This window comes from Nothobranchius furzeri, chromosome 7 (genome assembly GCF_043380555.1).
Source record: "Nothobranchius furzeri strain GRZ-AD chromosome 7, NfurGRZ-RIMD1, whole genome shotgun sequence".
Lineage (NCBI taxonomy): Eukaryota > Metazoa > Chordata > Actinopteri > Cyprinodontiformes > Nothobranchiidae > Nothobranchius > Nothobranchius furzeri.
This window is the reverse complement of record NC_091747.1, coordinates 29,266,215-29,289,827: the sequence shown is the minus strand read 5'-3', so window position 1 is coordinate 29,289,827 and position 23,613 is coordinate 29,266,215. Positions and strand designations below refer to the sequence as shown.

General features: G+C 44.5%; 1 protein-coding gene across 1 annotated transcript in view; it reads right to left on the bottom strand.

Moving 5' to 3' along the window:
- The window catches only part of sspo (SCO-spondin), a 603,219-nt gene that overhangs the window by 324,296 nt on the left and 255,310 nt on the right, over positions 1-23,613 (bottom strand). The window contains 4 exon segments of the mRNA XM_054751251.2: positions 3,395-3,538; positions 3,630-3,861; positions 21,598-21,689; positions 23,406-23,528. Coding sequence (XP_054607226.2) covers positions 3,395-3,538; positions 3,630-3,861; positions 21,598-21,689; positions 23,406-23,528 — 591 coding nt within the window.

Genomic DNA, 23,613 nt, shown 5'->3' with positions numbered 1-23,613 from the left:
TGTAGCAGAAATCCACATTTTATATCCTCAGGTTAACTTTGTATGTATTTACGTGGAAAAGAACAATAACATTTTCACACAAAGGGTTCTTTCACCCTTAGCAGGAAAAAGGGGGAATGGGAAACTGACCTACAATCATATAAATTCCATCGGGCCATTTTCAAACATCTGGCTAACTCCTACGACTCTCTCCCAGGATCGTAAATTGCACCAATTTGACTGGCCTTCCTTCTGTGCCAATCAGGAGGTGCAAGTAACATCAGAAGACTGGGCTGTTTTACATCAACCTCAGACTGACCCTTTTCTCAAGATAGGGGAAGTCGTAAAAATTTCTTTTAGGTCCTCCTGGGAGCTTCAAGACCTGAGTCTTAATAAACCTTGCATTCCTGTTTATCTACAATCAAAGGTGTTTAGGTTGTTTACCCTTAAAATAGAAATCAAGGTGCTCTAAATTAGAATCGTATCTGCCACAGACCTAAACTGTTTGTTTTGTGTTTTCTTTTATGTTAAACCTCTGTCATTTGGTGTTTCTCCCATTAAAATTCATGCTAATGGTAAAACTGTCTAGTTTTAAGACATGAATTTTATTCTTTCCCGTTTAAAGTAATACTTTGATGCTAAAGTAATACTTTTTGAGGCTTTATTTGAATAACTGTGTTAAATTGTGATCATGGACTTTCCATCTTGGAGAAGGTAGAGTTTATTTGCAAGAGCCACAGTGCTCTCCAGTGATTTTTGAGTGAGATACAGGTGGGCGTGCCCAAAATGTTATATAAGCACCCATCCGAACCTCATGGCGGCAGTTTAAGAACCACAGACGCCTTAAGCAAACCTCTGCTTGGCTTTTCCATCTTGGCCTAGCAAGAAACCTACGCTCTAAAGAAACCAAGCCATTAGCTCTCAAAAGTTTCGGCAGGACAGAGGCAACTCCGTTTGTGTTGTTTTGACGTCCCACGCACAACCGGAAGTTGGTGCGTTCAAGAAGTTCACGCATCAAGAGTTGAAAGCAATTTGGAACAGTTCTGAGATTTATTGGGTCCAGATTTCAGGAAAGATATGACTCGTGAATATTTCCAGGGCAAATGTGAACCTAATGAAATGTTAGTAGTCCCTATCTCTGTTATAAAATCTACCAGAAAGTACAGAAAAGTGCCTGTTTTTTCACATAGAGCTACATATGCCAAAAAGGCAGAACCACTATTGGGCTGCAAGGTTCTCCATCGGTGTACTGATGCATTTAACATGGACTGGATTGTAATAACCCGGTTATCTTTTTTAACTTAAACGTTGTCATCACTCAGTCATACCACTCCGAGATATAGGACCAGCTCAGCATGCAAATTAACCACGTTTCTTATGCTGCACCTTCTGCACTGTCACTTTGTATTTTCAAATCTAATTTTCTCTGTGTGTTTTACAAAAATATGTGTTTACTGATGTGTTGTCACACTAGAGTGTATTATATGCTCCCTGTTCTATTATGCAGCTGCAAAGCACATTGAATTACCTCGGCATACGAAGCATGCTATATAAACAAAGCTACCTCTCCTTGCTGTTCAGAAGGTCAGAAAACACTGTAGTCGGTATTTTGACTAAAACCTTTTGGATCCTATAAAATACTTTCAAGGAAATATGTAGACAAGGTTTCCAGCTCTGCTGTGGTGTTGAGTCAGCTTTGTGACCAGTTAGCCATGGTGGTCCTGAAAAACCAGGATCCAGTCCACATAAGACATGTCTACAGGGCTGCCCATTTTTGAACATTTCAAAGAGTGAGACGGGGTCATGGGGTCGGGAGCGGACAATTCGCCGACCGTTTTTTTTTTGGGGGGGGGGGGGGGGGGGGTATTAATATTGAGACTTTTTGTGCTACATTTTATTTATTTATTTCTACTCTGTATGGAAGAGGATTAGAGCCACAACAAAACAATAAAAAAGAGAATTCTTACATTTTTCTCAGAATTCTGACTTTTTTTCTCAAAATTATGACTTTTAATCCTGGAATTCTGACAGGGAATTCAGGGAAAAAAGTCAGAATTTTCTTTCTTTTCTTTTTTTTTCTTCCAGTGGCTCTAATCCTCTTCCGTAAAGGGAACTGACCTTTGTTTAATACAAATTTTCTTTTCGTGAGGACAATTTAACATCCAACTCTCCTGAACTTCTTCACATTATCTATCTACCTACCTACCTACCTACCTACCTACCTACCTACCTATCTATCTATCTATCTATCTATCAGCAGTAAAGAGTTACAGCTACGTGACACAAATGTCACACAGGAACTTTTAATTATAATTAATGTAAATTTTTGTAAATTCCATCTGGGGTGGGCAATATCATGTCATTCCTATTATTACCAGTTATTATTTCCTGCCAAGAAAAACAATCTATCATGTTAAGCTAACTTCATGATGTAGTTGCATCCACTAAACAGAGGAGTATGTTCATGTGGGTCATCAGCATTAGGTTATTGAAGTTATCAAAGCAAACATGGCTGGAATACGTTTTACTGTAATCTGTGTCTCTAAGTGTGTGTGCTGCTGTAATGAGTGGATGCCCCCACTGTAGGACTAATAAAATTTATTCTATTCTATGATATTCATTCATATCAGCCAGTAGGGAAAAAGCGTTTGAGGAATTTTGGCCTTTCCAGGCTTCCGTACCAGTAACCTGGTTATGGAGGAGGGGTTCGTCTCATTAACAGGAAAAACACACAGGTGAAGCGGTGAATTAAAATACTAGGATTCCTAATGTTTTAATTCACCGCGTCACCAACTAATGTAGGAGAGGGAACATGCGAGTGAGTCACCACGGTAGGGATCCCAGCTTGCTGTGAGCAAGGATCTGTGGCTGATGAGTGAAAACAAAAGAAAAACATTCGGGACTGAAGCTCCGTCAACATCGGCTGGCAACCGCGATGCGGCTGCATTTCTAAATAAAGAATGTCATTTTGGCGGCGCGTGCAGCTGCAGCTCACGGTTCTAGGAGAAAGAACCGGGCGTGCCCGTCCCATCAACAGCAGGTGGAGCTCACTGCTCCGCCGATCTCACAACCAGAGCGGAAAAAACCCATTGGCTTGGATTATACAGATGGGATTTTGTGTGTGAAATAACGCCAGTTAAAGTATTACTTAAGTGTTGTTTGTGTACATGTTGTTCAGTAGCTAAATGCTATAATTAATATCATGTTTTTTTTCTCGTAAGCCCTATGCACTGTGTGTGATGCGCGTTTGGGAAGCGCAGGCGCTGGTTTAGCGTGAGATATTAGAGGTGTGGCGTGAGAGCATGTGAAGAGGGTCAAATGCGTGTCTCACGCTCAGTGAGTGAGAGTTGGCAACCTTATAGAGCATCAAACTGAAGCCTGTACACCTAAACCATAGCTGATAGAAAACTCTTACTGCTTTGAGTGGAGGCTCCAGAGAGCTGGGTACAATCTTGACCTCCATAGCGAGGAGGAGTGCAGCTCCTGTGTCTCATCGTCACACCACCACAACCACTAGAACAGTTAGACCAGCTCGCCCATGGCAGCCACTGACTGTCTTCTGGAGAGATAAAGCCAAGAGGTTTTAATGATAATTATGCTTCTATTTCCTGTTTAACTGTAAGAATGTGAATATGATACTTTTGGTTTACCAGGACAGTTTGTGTTGAAGCACTGCTGCCTCTGGTTGGCCTGACCAGGACAGTGATGGAGCAGGTCGCCTGGAGGGCAGGTCCTCCTCCGGCTCATTATACCAGTGCCACAGGAGCTACTGCAGCTGCTCCAAGGGCTCCAAGAGCTCCACGTTCTACAACTCTGCTCATCGGTAGGACCTCCAAGTGCTGTTAGTGAGGAGTCTGAGCAGTCTGCCACACCATTACACACCTGATGAAGCAGAATGAGCAGGAGTAAACATGATTAGAAGCTGCTAGCTGCTTTAAGAATATCTCTTCTTGAGTTCATGATACTTCAAATGCGATAATACCAAAATACATAAAGCACATTATTAGGGGTGCTTCAAATTGGCTTTTGTACAATTATCAGATATACAGATTTATTTTTATTTATTTATTAACTTATATTTCGAAAGGATAAACTACTTGAGATGAAACGTCTCGTTTCCAAGTGGGTCCTCTATACAAGTGATGTGTCGGTCGCGAACGAACCGGCTCTAAGAGCTGGCTCGTCATTGGAAGGACCCTTCCCCCCTTGTTTTAGTGAAAGCTACAGGCGATTGGTCAACATGTGTAACTGTGTGTCCAAACTGTCCACACACAGAGCTGTAGGGGCGGGGAAGAGGATCAGACTCAGACACAAAGCAGAGCACATGCGGGTGGAGGGAGACGAGAGGGAATGAGGAGGAGGAAAAAGGCGAGCGAGAGAGAGGAGAGTGCGACGAAGACGGTGAGAAAAGGAGCAACAGCAGTCGGAAAGTTGAGATTTCCGAAAGTGTACAGTTAATAAATTGATATAAATGATAAATATTTGACACATTGCATTTTTTTACATTAGTAAATCATTTTACATAGAGTTTTGCATTATTTTTGGTGATAAATATACTTTACGCAACAGAAAATCTGAGGAGCCACTTGGGAGCCAAAAGAGCCGGCTCTCTAAAAAGAGCCGGAATTCCCATCACTAGTCAATACATATCAAAACAAATAGTAAACCAGGATAGCAAACAGTATGTCAATGCCACACATTGAAACCACAACAGTAATAATAATAAAAATGATATTACTAATAATGAAAATAAAAGTCATCAATAAAAAAGATGAACACAAAATAAAGACAAAAGTGAAAAACCAAAAAATTACAGATGGTTATTAAATATTCATACAAAGAGATTTTAGACCGATGAACTGTGGTGATGATTGTTAGGAAAACAGAAAGATTGTTCCAGTGTCTTGGTGCCAGCATTCCTGACTCAGCTTTAGACAAAGGGATGATGAATGAAACATGATGCGTTCAGCGAATGTGTTAATGAGATCTAAATGGTACTAGTAAGGTAGTTAAGAACAAAGGAAAATTAAAATAAACACACGTAAAAATAAACAACCAGTGAAACTTCTGCCTAGCTTCAGGTGTGTGCCAGGACAGAAGAGCATACATATGGCAGCGGTGAGTTCAAAATCGACAATGCAAGACAAGACGACATAAAGTATTATAAATAATATTAGTCATGTGGAGACAAGGTGCAGTGGAGTTCTGGTAAATCATATCAGCATACTCTAATAAAAGAAACAAAAGTTGAGTGACAATCCGCTTTCTTCCATTAAAGAGCAAGTTACCCCCAAATCAGCTTTTTTTTTTTGCTGGTAAACCACATAAACAAGTGTCTAATTGTGCTGTAGACACGTGTCGTCAAAAATGGCACTTTAGTGCATCTTAGTTAAAATTTAAATACTCTGCCTAAAACTGTCAGTGCTGTGCCGTCGTAGGATAAAAACTCTACACTACATTTGAATTTAGATAAGCCACTGCTATTGGCTCAGAGGTAACCTATGACGTTAGCTGGTACATTATAATGTAACAATGTTGTTATCCTGTGTGTATATTTTTAGCAGCTCCGCCCTCTCGGTCTATCACGCACAGTAGCGGTTTTAGGCACGAGCAAACCGGGCGGCTGCCCGGGACGGCATTTTTTCATGACTCAAAGGGGATGCACAATCGCTGAGTAAAACATAAACAAACAAACAAAAAACCTGCGCCGCAACATGGTTTTCTGTCTGTCAGATATCACTGTGTCTGGATTGGAACCAGCACATTGGCGCCCCCTGCAGCTGCAGGCGCTCCTGCTCACAGAGAGGGTTCAGGCAAGCACCGAGGGGCGAGGGGGAACTCACCTCTGGGTCTCTGCCAAATGAAACAGACGGGGGTGGGGGGTCTGAATCAACTGTATGAGATGGCTGAAGTCAATCACACCTTGATGGTCTTACATATAACGCACATTTAATTCACAATATTATAAATACAGGCTTATAACTCCTTCACATTTTTCTGAACTGTGTGAAATGGCCAAAAAAAAAGAAGAAAAACAAAACGACTTTGTGGTCACCCACCACGGTCAATCAGTTTAGTCTTGACTCCTGGTTGTTGTCATTGGCGATTGGAAACCTGTTTATGGAGTCGAGTGCCAAACGAGAGGGACAGGAAAAGGCCAAAACCATCAGGTGCCCAATTCAGGAGAAGAAGAAAAGAAGAAGAGGAGAAACGGGCTAAAACTAAAGGTAGCACGTTCTCATGCTAGGATGCACATTTCACATTTTTTAACCAGTTAACTGGGGATTTTAACGATTCAATTCTGTCAACTAATTGTTAACAGAGCAAATAGGGCTGAAAGTTTGAAACAAATGCTTCGAATAAATTCCTTGAATCCTTTTTTAATGATTCAAGTGCGAGAATTTATTAAAGGCACCCTGCAGCCTGAACAACAACAAAAACACACTGATCATGATTCATGTTCACATAATAATGAATAAAGTCTACAAGCATTAAAAAAGTCCCAGTCCTCACGAACTATCCTGTTATTAGCATTTCCAGTACTACTGAACTTGTTAATGAAATACATTACTGGTCTACTGATCATAGTGTAACTGTGGATATATTTAGATATGTTATTTTGACTAGGAGGACGATGAGTGATATTAACACCACCTAAAATGTTACTGAAATATAGGTGAATTTTGTTCTATAAAATATTAATTAACTATAAATATCAGATGGGAAAGAGGAAACTAGACAACACCCATTGATTTAATACATATTGTTTAGGCTTTTATAAAATTGCAGCCTCATCATTCAGATGTTTTAATTCACATCTTAAGCAGCAGACCACAGTCTTGTTTGGACAGATTAGTCAGAAGTGTGGCACCTTCATTGCATTTGTTACACTGATTTTTTTTTCACATTGTTTGTTCAGTAATAAAATGTGGCCTTTCTGGTAGTTTTTTTTATGTCAATTTAAATTTCAGGGGCAATTCTAAAATTTTTTGGATCATCATCTGCCACTGGTCAGGATGAGCAACCCGCCTCCCCCGCTGGACAAGACCTGCCATCGTCCACATCAACCACAGCCTTGACGCTTGAGGATGAGCTTCCATCTACATCCTCAGCTACTATGTCTCCAGAGTTATCTGCAAAAATATCTGATAGTGAGGATAAAGACCTTGCTGCTTCTTTTTCTACCCATCATGAGCCTTCAGGTGTGTGTGTGTGTGTGTGTGTGTGTGTGTGTGTGTGTGTGTGTGTGTGTGTGTGTGTGTGTGAGTGTGTGTGTGTGTGTGTGTGTAATATACCCAGACTCCAGGTTTACTGGACAACTACACTTTTATGTCATTTAAATATTTCTGGATCATTTTAGTAGGTCTATGTGTAATGTTCCATTGCTATGTGCTTGGAGTAATGTGCCAATATGTTGACACAAAGGCCTGGAGATGAACCCCCACTGAGCCCCACTGCTGAGGAGGAGCCTTTGTCAAGTGACCCTACTAACTGGCCCTCACCTCTGACTGACAGCTGGTACGAAGAGGACCAAGTAAGGCAGGAGAGGGGAACCCTGGTCCATTGAGGGCCACTATCCAGCATATTTTAGTTTCAACCCTGAATCATCACACCTGATTTCAATCAGCAGGTGATTAACGGGCTTCTGTGGAGCCTGATGAGCTGCTGAACAGGTGAACCAACCATTGAATCAGAAGTGTTGGAGCAAAGACGTGCAGGATACCGGCCTTCGAGGACCAGGGTTCCCCACTCCTGAAGTAAGGTATCACCTGACTTTGTTTTTCCAAGGAATGAGGGTGATGGGAGAAGTTGCCATCACCAATATTCCAGGAAGACATTAGTAAGTGGTGAAAAGACGCAAGAGCCTGGCTGATGTATTCTACTGTGAACAACAGCCTCTTATGCTTCTGCTGCAAGTGGTTGTCCAATAGGAACATTAATTTAACAGGTTCTGGAATGGCAAAAGGAAACATGCGAGCACTTACCTCACATCACATGAAAACAGTACAGAACACCTCAATTCCATGAAAGCATGGAAGGAACTGGCAGTGAGGATAAGAAGTGGAAAACTATTGATAAGCAGGAGATGGCACTTCTGGAGGATGAGCGGGTGAGATGGGGAGCAGTATCGACACGTCTCACTGCTACTGTGCAGTCACTGGCAGTTAAGTTTGGCTCCAAGAGGAAACACAGAAGCACTTCACACCATCAAATGGGAATTTTCTCAAAGATAAACTTATGGCCAGATGTGATCCCATAATGAAAGATCACCTTAATCGTGTCAAAAAAGGAACAGCAAGTCACAACAGCTACCTAGGTCATCATGTGCAAAATGAACTTATTAATATGTTGAGCAGCAAAATCATATCTACGATAGTGAATGACATCAAAGAGGCAAACTGCTCCCTGGATATGAGCCACACAGAACAGTTGTCAGTGGTCATTAGAGTGGTGTCACTGATGGAGAAGCCCCAGATCAAGGAACATTGTATGGGGTTTTTGGAGGCAGAGGAGTCCACAGGCCACCACTTGGCATCCATGAGCTTGAGGAGACTTGAGGAGTTGGGAATTACTTTTGAAGACTGCGGAGGACAGTCATACGACAATGGGAAAAACTTGAAAGGCAAAAATAAGGGATTTCAAGCTAGGCTCTTAGAAAAGAATCCCCGAGCTCTGTTCATACCATGTGGGGCGTATACATTGAATTTAGTTGTGTGTGATGCTGCTAAGGGATCTGTTGATGCAATGAGCTACTTTGGTGTTCTGCAAAAGCTCTACACTTTATTTTCAGCCTCCGCCCAAAGATGGGCCATCCTGAAGAACTATGTGAGCATCACTCTAAAGATGTGGTCAGAAACAAGGTGGGAGAGCAAGGTCAAAAGCGTAGAGCCCATGAGGTACCAGGGAGCTGCAGTGAGAGAGGCTTTAATTGAGACGAGAGGCAAAACCAAAGGCCCTGCTATGAAGACTGAGGCCCAGTCTTTGTCTGAGGAGGTGAGATCGTACCGCTTCAGCGTCTGCACGGATGATTGGTATGATATACTATCTGCAACAAAGCATGTCAGCAAACTCATGCAGTCTCTGAATATGCACGTGGACCATATATATTCTGTTCATATATTTGTCACGTTGTGGGTGTGGATGACAGCGGACCGTGTGTGGAGGAGCTGACCCGGAGGCAAAAATGAAGGCTCGGATAAAGTAAAAATGGTTTTAATAACAGAGCGGGAATGGCAGGACAAACACAACGCTGACAACTAACACACACAATGATCTGACCAAGACTGATACAAGGAGGGAGGTATAAATACACAGGGCAAATGAGGAACACATGGGCAGGTAAACAAGGGGCAGGTGAAAACAATAAGGACTAATCAAGGGCAGGAGAGAGACACAATCAGGGAGGCAGGGGCAGACCGTGACAGCCCCCCCCCCCCCCCCCCCCCCCCCCCCAAGGGGCGGATACCAGATGCCCACAAAGCCACATAACAGAGGAGACTCTGGAACACTTGACTTGGGGGACTGGAACACTTGACTCGGGGGACTGGAACACTTGGACTTGGGGGACTGGAACACTTGGACTTGGGGGACTGGAACACTTGGACTCGGGGGACTGGAACACTTGGACTCGGGGGACTGGAACACTTGGACTCGGGGGACTGGAACACTTGGACTCGGACACGTAGACTCAGGAACTCGGACACTGGAAACTCAAACACTTAATTGGCAGAGCATGGGCCTCTGAAATAGGCGGCACAACTCTGGCTTCGGAGGGTTCTTTGAGTTCAGTCCTGGGTGGCAGAGCAGGGGCCTCTGAAATAGGCGGCACAACTCTGGTTCTGGAGAGTTCCATGAGCTCTGGTTTGGGCTGCAGTAGCAGGACTCGAAAGAGGCTGCAGCATGAAGGACCTGCAGGCGTAGGCCCCGCAGGCATGGACCAGGAAGGGGATGAGACTGCAGGAGCGACGCGAGGAAACACAGCTCGGCGGCAGGTACTCGACAAACTGTCTGAGCAGGTGCACATCACGATCCAGCTGGGTCCATCGGCGGAGGCTCGGGTGAAGGGAAGCAGGAATGGAGCAGGAAGTCCAGCCCTACCACCCCGAAGAATGTTGGCGTGCGTAGGGTGTTTTACCTCACCAAAACCCCAGGATCCGCAGCTTCCGTGGGAAAACAGGACGGGGCGAAACAGCAGGAGAGGAGAAATGATTTTGACCACCCCGAGAACAGGTAGGATGCGCTAAAACCTCCCAATGGGCTCGACCACCCCGAAACTTGTAGGATGTGCCGAAAATCCCTCAGGCTGGAATCTCCCTCCGCTGAAAAGGGGACCAAAAAAAAAATCCTCCAGGGAGATGTTTTGAGCTCACCACAGGTCCAGGTTGGTCAGATCATTCTGTCACGTTGTGGGTGTGGATGACAGCGGACCGTGTGTGGAGGAGCTGACCCGGAGGCAAAAATGCAGGCTCGGATAAAGTAAAAATGGTTTTAATAACAGAGCGGGAACGGCAGAACAAACACAACGCTGACAACTAACACACACAATGATCTGACCAATTCTTTCTTGAATTAACAATAAACTAGATTTTGAGCAGTATAAAACAGTATCATCAGCATAAAGGTGCACATAACAAGAAGAACAGCATAATGGTAGACTATTGATAAAGACTGAAAATAATAGTGGTCCTAAAGAGGAACCCTGAGGAACTCCTTTCATAACTGCCCTTTGTCTTTCAAACAGGCAGTGGTCCAACCACTTTTGAAGAAAGCTGGTTTGGACTCTACCTCCCTGGGAAACTTCCGCCCCATCTCGAAGCTTCCATTTTTATCTAAGCTTCTTGAGAAAGTTGTTTTTACACAGCTCTCTGATCATTTGCAGGCTTTTAACATTTTAGACCCTTTGCAATCAGAGTTCCGTCCCAGTCATAGTACTGAGACTGCCCTTCTTAGAGTTTTTAATGATGTTCTGCAGTCGACTGATTCCGGCTCCCATGTTCTACTGGTGTTGCTGGATCTCACAGCTGCTTTGGACACTGTAGACCATGCTATACTTCTGTCCCGACTGAACCAGGTAGTGTATATCCAGGGAACTGCTCCGAACTGGTTCAGATCATACTTCAGCAACAGAAGTTTTTTTGTGAGGCTAGGGAATTTTGCCTCTGAAGCCTCCTTCGCCTTGTGGTGTTCCCCAAGGCTCTATTTTAGGACCTCTGCTTTTTAATCTTTACATTCTTCCTCTGGCAGCTATTGGCGTGTCTTATCATTTGTATCATAATGTTTCATCAAAAGCTCAAGAGTCGGTGCAACTGGCTGTGGATTGCCTGAATGAGGTGAAGGGCTGGCTTTATAATAGATTTTTACATTTGAACGAGTCTAAGTTGGAGGCTCTTTTATTTGTTCCTCCTTCTCCCACTGCAGTTAGTCCTGTCCTGCCACTATGTTTTTTGCAGCTTAGTGAAGCCAACCATCACTAACCTGGGGGTGGTTTTGGACCCAGAGCTGCAGATGGACTCTCACATAAGCCAGTTGGTTAGATCCTGCTTTTTCCAGCTTTGAAGGCTATCAAAGATGAAGTCCATGCTGACCTGCACACAGTGATCCATGCATTTGTGATCTCTCGCTTGGATTATGCGAATTCCCTTTTTTATGGATCCACATCTTCCTCAGTTGCACGCCTACAGCTGGTGCAGAATGCGGCGGACCGCCTTTTGACAGACACTAGACGGAGGGAGCCCATCACTTCTGTTCTGACCCAGCTGCACTGGCTTCTGGTGTGCTACTGCATCCAGTTTAAATGTTTACTTCTTGTTTTTAATTCATTCTATCTTTATGCACCTTTGTACTTGACTCAGCTGGTTCCTGGTCGAATTCTTCGGTCAGCAGACCACCGCCTGTTACAGGTCCCAAGTGTTCAGGTGAGGACACGAGGAGAACAAGCGTTCTTAATCTGTGTGCCTTGTCTCTGAACAAACTCCTTCTAACAGTAAGAATGGCCCCCTCTCTCTCTCTGATTTTAATCTTAAATCACGCCTGAAGGCTCATTTTTATTGCTTGGCTTTTACTTCTGCCTAGTTAGCATTTTACTATGTCTCTATTTTATTTTTATTGTTGATTTTATAGTAGTTACTGTACTACTTTTATTAGTTTCTTCCCGTGTTTTGATTTTTATGCTCTTTTACTGTGCAGCACTTTGGTTGGCCTCAGCCGTGTATAAATGTGCTTTATAAATAAAATGGAATGGAATGGAACTACTCCAATTTAGCTGAGTAGGAAAAGTGCCACATTTAATCTGTCTCCAACATTCTCTCTGTGATAATTATTAGGTTCCTGGTGGGAAAAAGCTTGATTACTAAGTAAAAAAAAGGTAAAGTGTAAACCATTTTTAGGTTTTGAAAACAGATCAAAGTGAAGCTTTGTCATATCCTCTGTGCAGAAATGAAACAGAGTGAGCAGTCTCCCTTCACACCTATCATTGAAATGTTTATTTTTATTTTTGTTCCGTTGTTTACATTTACATTTGGGGTACCAGGCCCTCTGATAAGGCTGTTAGTTCCCTGTATGATCGAGCTTGGTCCACAGTAAGTTGGGCTCGTTCCCAGTGAGAGTTGGACTCCGCCAAGGCTGCTCTTTGTCCCCAATTCTGTTCATAACCTTTATGGACAGGATTTCTAGGTGCAGCCAAGGTGTTGAGGGGATCTGTTTTGGTGGCCTGAGGATCAGGTCTCTGCTTTTTGCAGATGATGTGGTCCTGTTGGCTTCATCAGAACATGATCTTCAGCTCTTGCTGGAGCAGTTCGCAAGTGGGATGAGAATAAGCTCCTCTAAATCTGAGGCCATGGTCTTGAGTCAGAAAAGGGTAGAATATCTTCTCCAGGTCAGGGATGAGGTCCTGTCTCAAGTGGAGGAGTTTAAGTATCTTGAGGCCTTGTTCACGAGTGAGGGAAAGCTGGAGCGTGAGATCGACAGGAGGATTGGTGCGTCTGTAGTGATGCGGGCATTGTACTGATCTGTAGTGGCGAAGAGAGAGCTGAGCCAGAAGGCGAAGCTCTTGATTTACCGGTCGATGGTCACGAGTTTTGGGTAGTGACAGAAGAACGAGATCGCAGAAACAAGCGGCTGAAATGAGTTTTCTCCACAGGGTGGCTGGGTTCTCCCTTAGAGATAGGGTGAAAAACTCGGTCATCCAGGAGGGTAGACCCGCTGCTCCTCCTCATCGAGAGGAGCCATTTGAGGTGGCTCAGGCATCTGGTTAGCATGCCTCGTGGGCGCCTCCCTGGTTAGGTTTTCCAGGCATGCCCAACTGAGAAAAGACCACCGGTGTGCCCCAGGCTTATCACTCTGGAGTTGCTCCAACTTTGAGATACCGAGCAGGGGAGGGCATACTAGTTGCCCCACGTCTTGTTGCCTTTACATTGGGGTTTACCCCCAGTGTACGAGAGGGTAGCCTCTCTCAACCTACATGTGGGGGGAGGGGTCCTGAATGTGGTTTGGGCTCAAACACCAAACTATAATAATAATAATAATAATAATACATTTTATTTAAAAGCGCCTTTCAGGACACCCAAGGTCACTTTACACAAAACACGTAATAAAATACAATAAAACAATAATAAAACCCAAAGAAGAAAAAACAAAGAGAGAAACAGTTCAATAAAATCAGAGGTTGTAGGCAGATTTAAACATATGTCTTTTGAGTTTTGTTTTGAAAAGGGTAAAACTGTTGATGTTCCTGATGTCTGGGGGAAGTGAGTTCCAGAGTCGAGGAGCAGAGCGGCTGAAAGCTCTGCTCCCCATGGTAGCGAGAGGGGCAGAAGGAACTGCAAGATGGATGGAAGAAGAAGATCTGAGTGAACGGGACGGGGTGTGAATACTTATAAGGTCTGAGATATATGGAGGAGAGAGGTTGTGGATTGCTTTGAAGGTATGAAGGGGAATTTTGAAGATGGACCTGAATTTAACTGGGAGCCAGTGAAGCTGCTGGAGAACCGGCGTGATGTGGTGAAAGGATGGGGTTCTGGTGATAATATGGGCTGCTGAATTCTGGACCAGTTGCAGTTTATGAAGGAGTTTGTTGGGGAGACCATAAAGAAGTGAAATGCAATAGTCGATACGGGAGGTGATGAGGCTGTGGACGAGAATGGCGGTAGTGTGAGGGGTCAGTGAGGGACGGAGACGGTTTATGGAACGTAGATGGAAGTATGCTGACCGAATTAAGTTATTAATGTGAGCCTGAAAAGAAAGTGAGCTGTCGAGAATGACACCCAGACTCTTGACGTGAGGTGAGGGGGAGACTATGGCGCTGTCAATAGTAAAAGAAAAGCTGTCAGATGTTGAGAGGGTGGAGTTAGTGCCAACTAGAAGAAGTTTAGTTTTATTGCCGTTGAGTTTGAGGAAATTAGAGGTGAACCATGATTTGATTTCAGAGAGGCAGAGTGTAAGGGAGGATGGTGGGAGAGTTGAGTTGGGCTTACTGGAAATTTAGAGCTGGGTGTCATCTGCAAAGCAGTGAAACTGGATATTAAATTTGCGGAAGATTTTGCCGATAGGGAGGAGATATACTATGAAGAGGAGGGGCCCCAGGACAGAGCCCTGGGGCACACCTGACTTGACTGGGGAGGGTTCTGAGGTAAAGGATTTTAACTGGATGAACTGAGTGCGGCCAGTAAGGTAAGATTGAAACCAGCGGAGGGGGGTGTGAGTGATGCCTAAGGAAGAGAGTCTATTAAGGAGGATGGGATGAGAAATGGTGTCAAAGGCCGCACTCAGATCGAGGAGAATAAGAATAGAGATTAAACCAGAATCAGCAGCAATGAGTAGGTCGTTAGTGATCTTGATGAGAGCTGTTTCTGTGCTGTGGTGGGGACGGAAGCCAGACTGAAACTGTTCATAAAGGTTATTGCGGGTGAGATGTGAATGGAGCTGAGATGCAACAGTTTTCTCAAGGACTTTGGAAATGAAGGGAAGATGGGAAATGGGACAGAGGTTATTGAAATCATTGGGATCTAAACCAGGTTTTTTTAGAATAGGGCTGACTGAAGCGGATTTGAATAGGGAGGGGACCATACCAGAGGATAGTGAGGAATGAATAATGACTGTTATAAAAGGGAGCAGAGAAGAAAGGCACGATTTAACTAAAACAGTTGGAATAGGGTCCAGTTGACAGGTGGAAGGTTTGGATTTGGTGATGTAATCTAATAGTTCTGAGGGATGGGGAAGTTCAAAGGAGGAGAACTGAATGGTGGGTTCAAATAAATCAGGAGAGGGAGGGGAGGAATGAGGTAAAGAGAGATGGATTCTATTGACCTTATCATTAAAAAACTGAAGGAGAGAGTTACAGGTTTCTGAAGAGTAAAGATGGATGGGTAAGGAGTCGGGAGGCTGAAAAATGCTGTTCATGATGGAAAATAATGTTTTGGTGTTGCTGGAGTTGGACGAGATGAGACCGGAGTAATACTGAGATTTGGCATGGGAGATGGAGTCCTTGTAGAGAGAAATATGAGCAGAATATAAGTCTTTATGGATGGTTAGACCAGTTTTCTTGTAGAGTCTTTCAAGCCTCCGGTTGGTAGCTTTCAAGGAGCGTAGGGCAGGGGTGAACCATGGAGCAGACCGAGTAAAATATACAGAGCGGGATTTGATGGGAGCAAATGAATTAAGGATAGAAACCAGACCGTTATTGTACTGGATGACAAGATCATCGGGAGTAGAGGACAAATTAGGGGTCAAGGTGGCAAAACTGGAGGACAGGGAGGCTAGATCAATGTCCTTAATATTACGAAAAGAAATGATACGTGGTGACTTGATGATGGAGAGACGGAGGGGAACAGAAAAGGAGATGAGGAAGTGGTCCGTGAAAGGGAGCGGGTCAGCTGTACAGTTGGAGGGGGTCAGGCCAGAGCAGCAGATTAAATCCAGGGTGTGACCTTTAATGTGAGTGGGAAGATTCGCATATTGATGAAAACTGAGGCTGTCCAAAGATGAGGAGAAGTCTTTGCTGAGGGGGAGGGCCATATTGTCCATATGAATATTAAAATCACCAAGTAAAATAACATTTGGGGAAAGGGCAGACAGATGGGATAAAAGAGCAGAGAGTTCATTTAAAAACTCAGGGCTGAACTTGGGGGGACGATAAACAGTGACAATTATTGTGGGGGTAGGGCCCGAGAGTTGACAGGCGAGGCATTCCAGAGTGGTGAGAGGAGGAAGGCTTACGGGAAGGACCTTCCAAGTCTCGCGATAGAGTATCGCGAGACCACCGCCGCGGCCCGACCCACGGGGTTTGGAGAGGTAAACAAATCCGGGAGGAGTACAGTCATTGAGTTGTGAGAAATCGCTGGGTTGTTGCCATGTTTCGTTCAGACAAAGAAAGTCTAGCTTATGGTCACTGATGGTATCTTGGAGGAGATGTCCTTTACCAGAGAGGGAGCGAATGTTGAGAAGACCAAAATTAGCAGTGCGGAAGTCCCTGGCGACAGGAGCATTAGCCCGACTAGCCAGCCGGGCTAACACGCTGGAGTCGGCAGCTCGGCAGGTATTCCTGGGTAGCCGCCGGCTAGTCCTGGACCAGAAGGAGGGTATTCCTTTGGAGCCGTCGAGATGGAGGTTCCGCCGGGACCCCCGATGGATATACCGACGGCGAGGCTGGAAGGTGATGTCGGGGAAGAGGCACAGAGCTGGTGGTGGAGATCCGGAGTAGTGAAAGCGGAGGTTGAAGAGCTCCGCCGCCGAGTACTGGAGAAGGCCATCCACGGAGAGAAGAATGAGCGACAGGATGATCCAGGCCAGTGAGAGGCACAGAGAAATCCTGCTGGACCACATTATGGAGTGGAGCAGGGAGGTGGTGATGTGCAACCAGAACGCAAGCTGAGCAGGTAGGTGAAAATGAGTTTTCACCGACACAGGGATGTGACTAGGGTGAAAAAGAAGAAAAAAAATACAAAAAGTTTGTTTGCCAGCGAGCAGCGGCAGCGAGACGCGCCAGCGTTCACTCAACCGGAACCGGAATGTTCCGGAATATTAGCAAGACTACCTGCCCTTTTTGAAGTCTGCATGTCTTGGACACTCGAGTGAAGAGAGGGGTGGAACTGTCAACTGACCGCTACCTGGCGGTGAGTTGGCTCCAATGGTGGGGGAGGATTGTTATGGCCACCAGCCTGGCCTCTTCACGTGAAGGAGCCAGGATCTCCCAGCCCCAGTGATCAGCCAGACACTGCCCCTTCTCCTCCTCTCCTCCAGACTGCTGGGTAGCACAGCTGAGCTGAATCCCTCTGACGACCCACACCTGGGATAAAAAGGCTGTGCCTTCAGCAGTCTGGGAGACAGCAGTGCAGGGGTTCTGCTGTCCTCCAGGCCTCATCTTGTTTTCAACCTTTTTGTTTTGATGAGTTTTAACTTCTAAAGTTTTAACTCTTGAGTGACCCAAAAGGATCTTTGTTTGATGTCAGTTTGGTTGACAAAAAGAAGGCTGTAAAACCGTTTACATAGCAGAACATCCTCTAGTCTTCAGCTGGCGCATTCCAGGGTTGTTGTTGCTTCACCTCCAAACCACACCATAGATTCAGCCAGTGAGTCAGGTCTATTTGAACCTTTGAATCAGGAACCAATCAAGCTTCCGAAGCACTGTTTTTTTTGACACATGCGCTATAGATATTTATTAAATGATAATAAGGCAGCAAATGTAATCTCCAGTCCTCATCCACACACAGTTAGCAGCAGCTGGGATGTTTATGACTACCAGTCGATCTATGTTCCTACCCTCTCCTATGGTCACGAGTTTTGGGTAGTGGCCAGAAAGAATTTGGGTTAGAACTTTGGGTGTGTGTTGAACTGTTCAGCCCCTCCAGAACCACTACCACAGCATCCTTCAGAGCCGCCCTCTGATGTTCTCTTTCATTGAACAGGTCGTGGGCCAAGCCGATGCTGTTATGAATGAGGTTGAGTGGAACAAACTACGGCAGCTACTACTTAAATACAAAAACTCTCTTTCAGTTGACTCCTTAGACCAGGGGTGTCCAATCCTGGTCCTGGAGGGCCAGTATCCTGCATGTTTTAGTTTGAACTCTGTTTCAACACACCTGATTTCAATCCGCTGCTAATTAACAGGCTTCTGCAGAGCCTGATGAGCTGCTGCACAGGTGTTTCAACCACTGAATCAAGCCTGTTGGAGCAGAAAAACCACAAAACCTGCTGGATACCGGCCCTCCAGGAATCATTGACAGCCTCTTGGAGAAGGATATCATCCGACGCTGCAACAGCACCTACTCTGCTCTGCTGTGGCCGGTAAGGAAACCTAATGGTAAGTGGCGACTACCCATTGACTACAGGATACTCAACCAACAAGTTCCTTTGTCTTGGTGGTCAATGGCCCGACTGGAACAAGAACTTCTGAAGGTGAGAGAGGCTAAATACCTTTCCACCCTTGACATTGCGTCTGGATTCTGGACAATCCCTGTCCATAAATCTAACCAATATAAAATAGCCTTCACCTTCGCCAACCGCCAGTACACCTTCACTCGTTGTCCTTTTGGCTACTCCAACTCACCATCTGAGATCAACATCTTCTTGGACAAAGCCTGCCGTGTTGCTTGGGAGTGAGGTACCATCATCTACATTGACGACATTCTGATTTGTAAACATACTTTGGATGACCACCTGTCCGAGCTGGACCACATCATGGGTCAGCTCATGGTTGCAAAAATCTCCCTCACCAAAGGTCAGTGGTGCAGGTCAAAGGTCCAGTTTGTTGGCCTCCTTGTGGGACTACAGGGAGTGCAACCTCAACATGGTAGAGTCCAGGGTGGTGCCACCATCAAAGCTCCTATGAACGTCTCTGGACTGCAGAGATCGTAGAGAACTATGCTGAGATGGTGAGACCTCTGACTGCCCTGCTGAAAAAGGATGTGCCTTTCGAGGGGACGGAGCAGCAGCAGCAGGCCATGGATGACTTGAAGGTCGCGTTATGCTCAGCTCCATGCCTGGCACTTCCTGATTGTGAAAAGGAGTTCCACCTTAAGGTCGGGTTCTCATCCAACTGTTTGAGTGCTGGTCTCTATCAGGTATATGACTGTGACAGGCGTGTCATGGCCTATGCTAGCATGCTCTTGTCTGGTCCTGAGTTAAAATACTCTGACTGTGAAAAAGCTTTGCTTTCCACCATGTGGGCAGTTAAACACTTATCCAGCTACATCGTTGGGCAGACAATCATCATTGAAACTCAACATCAGCCAGTGACCTTCCTAAATAGTCAATGCATCAGAGATGGTGTGGTGACCAATGCACGCATTGCGCCATGGCTGCTAGCTCTTCAGAGTTTCGACATTGAGGTCCGCTACGCTCAAAACCGCCGTAGCACTCTTTGCATGCCAGCATTGCTCTGACGATGACGCTGCGTCAGTCCTGCCAGCCAACCCTCCCCCAGACTCTGCTGAACCCCAACCTTCAACCAAGCTCTCTGTGTGGATTTGCCAACTGTGTACGTTGATGGCAGTTCCTTTCAGCACGGTGCTGGATCTAGTTCAGGCGTGAGTGTTGTTTGGCTACACGCTGACCAGAAAGACTCATGGTGCTACCAATTGGGTCCTCAGACCTCACAGTTTGCAGAGGTAGCTGGGATCCTGGTAGTACTGCAACATGCTGCTGATTGTGGTGTCAGCGAGCTGGTGATCTGCACTGACTCGGACGATGCTCAACTCAGTTTCACCTGCCATCTGACTCTTTGGAAAAGTAACGAGTTCTTGACCTCTAACCGAAAGCCTGTTAAACACAGAAACCTTTTCATGGCATGTGATGGCCTGGCGACCTCACATGTTAACGTTAAAACCACGGAGCTTCCGATAAAAGTACATTCTTTGTTGAGTCTTTACATTTTCTCTCCCCTTGCATGCTGATGGTAGCTGTATGGTGACGTGCATCATGGCAGTGAAGTGCATCCTTGGCGTATTTGAAGAGAATGGATGTCATTTAGACCGTAGTAACATCTATGCCCTTAGAATGGAGTGTGTTGTGACACCAGGTAAAGTAGAACACTACAGGCATGGGACGAGTTCCACTAAAGTGCCGCTGCTGCAGTCTCTTTTAAGTTCCCATGGCTGCCTGATTTCTACTAACTACAAAACAGAACGACGACAATAAAAAGAAAAACTTCTACAAGGCAAAAATTATGCCGTTTTACAAATTATCAGGATAAAGGATGCTTTTTTCTATATGAGGACGACATGGCGTTTGTTGTAATGATATTCCTGCCTCCGTTGTTGCAGTCTCCGGGTTGTCCTGCTTTACCTCTCGACAATCGTGAGAGAAAGTTCTAGAATTACTTTCTGGTTCTTGACGTGACAGGAGAAAGTACTACTCTTGCATGCAATTGGAACTGAGGGCTAGAGAAACAATGTGTAGTTTTCATTGTTAATCTCTGAAAATATCCATCAAAATGTGGTTAAAAATTAATGAAATGATGTCCAGTTGTTACAAAATATTGGCAGCTTCTTAACATATAACCATAAAAATCAGGTCTAAAATACCTGGGAGCAGGTCTAAGTATCTGGGCGATGCCATATTGGATGCCAAGTTTCCTTCTACGGGAGCCCATGAGGACAAAATGCATTTACTGATATGTAACAAATGGGTACCAAACTTTTCCCATTAATAAATGTGGTTTTACACATTCACCTCTTTACTCATTGACAGTGATGAAAGGGAGTCTGATGTGCCTGTCATTTTGCTGAAGTTTGCACTCCCCAGGGTTTTTTGACCCTAATGGGGATCTGTTGGTAAGGTCTTACCACAGCACAAAAATACAGCTCGCTTGCAAAAATTTAGGTATCTACTGCCCCCATCGTCAGGAAAAATATACAGTGTCACTTTAAGATGCATGAGAAGATTCAGGGGTTGAGATGTAGCATTTGTACCATTTTTTTCTGCTTTTTCTATAAAAAACAATTGAAGCCAATGGGTTAAATTGATTTCACAAGCTAAGCGGGTTGAACAGTAATCAGAAGTTTGTTGGTTTGATCCCGGCTCCGGTCAAATAATTCTGCTGTTGTGTCCTTGGGCAAGACACCTTGTTTGCTGGTATGAGGCGCCAGTGTTCGGCAGCCTCGCCTCTGTCAGTGCGCCCCAGGGCAGCTGTGGATACATCATAGCTCATCCCCGCCAGCGCATGAATGACTGTTTGTGTTGTAAAGCACATTGGGGGGTTGTAGAACCCTAAGAGGGCACTACAACATAGGCCATAAGGGTCATTTTTGGTAAGATATCTGGAACAGAGTTACAGTGTGACCGATCTATCTCCCCTGGAAGACAAGGTCCGCTAGCTGGAAGTGATCTAGACAATAATAGTGAACACAGAGCAGTCCTGGTGGTTGCTGCTGGTTCTGCTTCTGCCACCATCCTTATGTCTTTGTTCCAGTTTAGTTTTCGTCGCTGCAGATTGCATCCTATTGACTTTTTACCGGGGTTGGAGTAGTTTCACCAGTGGTTAATAGTCCAAACCCTACCCAGGCGTAAAGTCACCACTCACAATCTTCTTCTGACCCTAATGAAAAGCCGGTGGAATTTGCTGTTTTTCTGAATAATCCAACCTCTTTAAGCTAATGAAAGACTGCAAACAGGTTAGAGACCCACCAAGTTAAAGGGTACACAGGATCCATCCATACAGGTAAACTCAGGGCAAGTGGTAGAGATGTTGCTGCTGCCGGGCTGAACGGGGCTTTTATCTGGAAATCACAACAATAACAAACAACAATCACTGACATTTAGTCATTCCTAATTCTATTTGTGGTTATTAAAATACGTTTTACAGTATTTTGGACCAAACCGCAGCATTGTCTACTGCCTGCAAAACTTCATGTTACTATTCTTTCAGCTCACTTACTTTACATTTACAGCCATGTTGGGTTACATCCAGTGATGGGAATAATGCCGTTTAAAATAACGGCGTTACTAACGGTGTTCTTTTTTGGGTAACAGAATAATCTAATTAATTACTTTTCCCACTGTTGCAACGCCGTTACCGTTACTGGGACGGAAGGTTGTGCGTTACTATGTGCTTGTCGAACGCTGAGCAAAATGTGAGGCTTTCTGACCGCCACACTTCAGCAGCAGCCAGGGAGAGAGAGGTGTCGGTAATGCACTTACAAACACGATGATGATTGGCCGGGTGGGCGGAGACCCTCACTGTCTCAGTCACTGCCTGCTGTAGACACCACAGAGCAGTGATGGGAATAACGCAGTTTAAAATAACCGCGTTACTAAAAAATTTTTTTTCAGTAATGAGCAAACTAATTAATTACCGTCTTCTTTCATCAAAACGATCGTTTCTGTTACTGATAAGGAAATGCGTGCGTTAAGCTGTGTAGTGTGTTGAAGCTGTCATCAGCTGATCAGGAGCTAAAGAGGCAGATGTTTTCATCCAAGCGCATCACGGCCGTGAAGAACGAGGAAGACGGAATGAATATCTACGGCTGCAGGTATGGATCTGCAGGCACGCCCTTCTTGGCGTAACAGCGGGACGTCCTGAAGGTCCGCTCACCTGTTCACCGCTCAGACGTCCTGATCTCCTACCTTCCTAGATCATCCAGCTGTAACCTGTTTCTGATCATGTCTTTAGTCCCGCTGTAACACTGATGCATCAGTCTCAGACGTCATGGAGCTCAGGTGTTATTAGAACTACCTGTGTGTGTTCACCACCCAGCTTCAGCTCTTCTGTGGTTGGGTCTGACCCAAGTTAGTAAATGTCAGTCCTCCATCAGGCTTGTGCCTCTTCTAGTGTCATTTTAAAGGATTTTCTTTATTTATTTAACCATTACTAGATTACCAGCAACAGAAATGCTGCTAAAAACACACAATTATGTGAAGCTGGAAAAATTAAAATGCTGTGCAAAATTACATTTATTTCTGTAATTGAACTAGACTGAGAGACCATTTAAAGGCTCAGGAATCTTAACAGGTGTTTGTATTTGCAATTTTAAATGTTAGCTGATTGGGGTCTTGTTAAATATCACCCAGTGGCCTTTTAATACTCTAGATAAGTGTACTGTTCCTGTTAGTAGTTCCTCCTGTTAAGTGCTTATTTATTTAAATTATTAAGGTTTATAAAAAAATGTGGACATACATTTTATTATGTTCCAGTCATTAATAATTTATATTTCACTATTGTAGTAATTTATAGTAAATTAAGTAAGTTCAATTAACCCATTTTTTTCGTTGCATTCTTTAATAAAAAAAAGTAACTAAGTAGTTAATTTTCTTGGTAATTAGTTACTTTTATAATTTCGTAACCCAGTTAGTAACTGAGTTACTTTTTTGACAAAGTAATTAGTAACTATAACTAATTACTTTTTTAAAGTAACTTTCCCAACACTGGTTACATCACAGCCTCACTAATCCATCCACTCTCACTCGTACCCGCCTCTACTCTAGTAGGAACTCACCGCACACCAACTCATCATCGCCTTGTGGACAGTCCGGGATGCCATTACAGACATGTGACATGTTCACACAGGTGTGGTTGTCACATGGGAAGCTGCCTGGACAGGCAGGTATTTCAGATGAACCTAGAGAGCACATACACGTGGTCAGTCTCCCTGAAAACTAAAATATAGTAGAAAGTTTAATTTTCTCAGTGTGTGCAGTTAGGTA